At 57.3% G+C, this 3,411-nt stretch overlaps 1 protein-coding gene across 1 annotated transcript in view; it reads right to left on the reverse strand.

The window, feature by feature from the left end:
- Nucleotides 1-1,480: 1,480 nt before the first annotated feature.
- LOC106632061 (homeobox protein EMX1-like) overlaps nt 1,481-3,411 on the reverse strand; it is a 21,794-nt gene continuing 19,863 nt past the window's right edge. Inside the window, exons 4-5 of the mRNA XM_031064920.1 lie at nt 2,015-2,138; nt 1,481-1,846 (exon numbers count right to left, since the gene is read on the reverse strand). Of these exons, the coding sequence (XP_030920780.1) occupies nt 1,596-1,846; nt 2,015-2,138 (375 nt within the window). The 3' untranslated portion in view covers nt 1,481-1,595. The remainder of the gene's footprint in view (nt 1,847-2,014; nt 2,139-3,411) is intronic.

Raw genomic sequence — 3,411 nt, forward strand, 5'->3', positions numbered from 1 at the left:
ATGATGGATTTTGTGTGTTTGTATATAATTATAAAAAAATAACTGCAAAATCTGTATCATGCTAGACTATAAAAATATGTATAATTATAGGCATAATATATATAATTATCATCTAGTACATATAATAAAATATATAAGCCAATTGATATATTTTAAAATATGTAATTAGATATTATTATATATAGTATACACCTCATAAAGCACAATCTATATTTTATATATACATATTGCATACAAAGTACACGGTGTGCATACTAATAAATATATATAAAATATAAATTATAGAACACAATATACACATTATATATGCATTTGTATGTAAATTATTTATTCATGTGTATATATGTGTATATAGGCTATATTTTATATATTATTATTTTCTTTTTTTACATATATATATAATTAATATATATATATGGGTTTGGTTTTTTGGTTTTGGTTTTTTTTTTGTTTTGTTTTAATATTTATCTGTGCTTTCCCCCAAATCTCAGGAAAACCTGGGAGGGGCTCCTGACCCTTCTCCCCTGCGCTGCCCCGACTGGGGGGTCCCGGTGGGGCCAGCCCTGGGTGTCCCATCCCTGCAGGGACATTCCCCAGAGCAGCTCGGGAGCTCTCCCGACGCTCAACTCCTGTGCAGGTGTGGGGCTGCTGTCCCTGGAGCTGCCACTTACCTGTCACACCTGTGGGACCCCCATGGACACCCCCAGGGACACCCCCGGGGACACCCCCAGGGACACCCCACATACCTGTGACACCTATGGGACCCCCATGGACACACCCAGGGACACCCCCGGGGACACCCCCAGGGACACCCCACATACCTGTGACACCTATGGGACCCCCATGGACACACCCAGGGACACCCCCGGGGACACCCCCAGGGACACCCCACATACCTGTGACACCTATGGGACCCCCATGGACACACCCAGGGACACCCCCGGGGACACCCCCAGGGACACCCCACATACCTGTGACACCTATGGGACCCCCATGGACACACCCAGGGACACCCCCGGGGACACCCCCAGGGACACCCCACATACCTGTGACACCTATGGGACCCCCATGGACACACCCAGGGACACCCCCGGGGACACCCCCAGGGACACCCCACATACCTGTGACACCTATGGGACCCCCATGGACACACCCAGGGACACCCCCGGGGACACCCCCAGGGACACCCCACATACCTGTGACACCTATGGGACCCCCATGGACACACCCAGGGACACCCCCGGGGACACCCCCAGGGACACCCCACATACCTGTGACACCTATGGGACCCCCATGGACACACCCAGGGACACCCCCGGGGACACCCCCAGGGACACCCCACATACCTGTGACACCTATGGGACCCCCATGGACACACCCAGGGACACCCCCGGGGACACCCCCAGGGACACCCCACATACCTGTGACACCTATGGGACCCCCATGGACACACCCAGGGACACCCCCGGGGACACCCTGTCCCCAGAGTGTCCCCAGAGTGTCCCCAGAGCGTCCCTAGAGTGCGCTGGGTGCCGCCGCCGGGGTCCGCCCTGCGCTCCTCGCCATGCTGGCCGCACCTGCAGCCCGGCCCTGCCTTAGTCGTTGGAGGTGACGTCGATGTCTTCTCCGCTCGACTGCTTGGTGGCCAGGCGCCATCGGTTGATGTGGTGCGAGCCCTTCTTCTTCTGGTCCGAGTCGGGGCCCTCCTCCTCCAGCTTCTGCCGTTTGTATTTCGTCCGCCTGTTCTGGAACCACACCTTCACCTGCAACAGGAACCACACCTTCACCTGCATCAGGAACCACACCTGTTCTGGAACCACCCCTTCACCTGCATCAGGAACCACACCTGTTCTGGAACCACACCTTCACCTGCAACAGGAACCACACCTGTTCTGGAACCACACCTTCACCTGCAACAGGAACCACAGCTGTTCTGGAACCACACCTTCACCTGTGGCACACAGGAACCACACATTCACCTGCATCAGGAACCACAGCTGTTCTGGAACCACACCCTCACCTGCATCAGGAACCACACCTTCACCTGCGGCACACACACAGCACTGTGGGCTCCACGGCCGGGCCTGCAGGGGGGGCGGCTCGGGATTCCCTGGAGAGGGGACAGACTGGCCCTGGCCCTGTCCCCATCCCTGTCTCCATCCCTGGCCCTGTCCTTGATCCCGACCCTGTCCCTGTTCCTATCCCAGTCCCGTCCCTGTCCCTATCCCTGTCCCTGTCCTTGTCCCATCCCTGTCCCTATCGCTATCCCCATCACTGTCCCTGTCCCTGTCCCTTTCCCTGTTCCCATCCTTATCCTTGTCCTTGTCCCCATCCCTGTCCCATCCTTGTCCCTGTCCCTGTCCTGTCCCTGTCTCTACATCTGTCCCTGTCCTTGTCTCATCCTTGTCCCCATCCCTACTCCATCACTGTTCCTATCCCTGCCCCTGTCCCTGTCCCTGTCCCTGTCCCTGTCCCTGTCCCCGTCCCTCCAGGAGCACCCCCACAGCCAGCGCACCCTGCCTCAGTTTCCCACGGCAAGGTGGGACACGGGGGACAAATGTGGCACAAATGTGGCACAAATATGGGACAAATGTGGCACAAATGTGGTTGCTGCCACCTCGCAGCCCTGGAGAAACACAGGGGGGTGAAGGACACTCGGTGACACCTCAGACACAGCACAGGTGACACTGCTCACAGCACAGGTGACACTGCTCACACACCCAGAGCCTGACACCTCAGACACAGGACAGCACAGGTGACACTGCTCACAGCACCCAGAGCCTGACACAGGTGACACAGCACAAGTGACACAGCACAGGTGACACTGCTCACAGCACAGGACAGGTGACACTGCTCACAGCACAGGTGACACTGCTCACAGCACCCAGAGCCCCTCAGCCCGAGCTGAGCTGGACCTGGACGGGCACAGAACGGGGGAGCAGCCAAAGCCAGCCCTGTTCCAGCTGCCACTGCTGCCAGGTGCCACTGCCATGGCTCCAGTGACACTGGGACGACACTTGGGGCCATCCCCACACCTCCAGCCAGGACCAGGATCCCAATTATCCATCACTAACTGACCCCACTGAGGTTTCAGGAGACCTTTCCTGCTCTGCTGGTGCCAGACCCTGTCCCAGGAGCCCACAGGGGCAGCAGGGTCTCCATCGCTGGGATCCCACCCCGATCCACCCCTCAGTCCTGGCTCCAGCGCTGGCAGCAGGGGCTGGGCTGGGCTCAGGGGCAGAGCTGGGGACAGGGCAGCACAGCCTGGGGCACTTTGGGATGTTGGGGGAACCCACAGGGTCAGGGGGCACACAGGGAGGCGGGATGGCACAGGTAGGGATGGGGATGGGGATGGCACAGGCAGGGATGGGGATGGCACAGGCAGGGATGGGGATGGCACAGGCAGGGATG

This window comes from Geospiza fortis, unplaced genomic scaffold (assembly GCF_000277835.1).
Source record: "Geospiza fortis unplaced genomic scaffold, GeoFor_1.0 scaffold148, whole genome shotgun sequence".
NCBI classification, from domain to species: Eukaryota; Metazoa; Chordata; class Aves; order Passeriformes; family Thraupidae; genus Geospiza; species Geospiza fortis.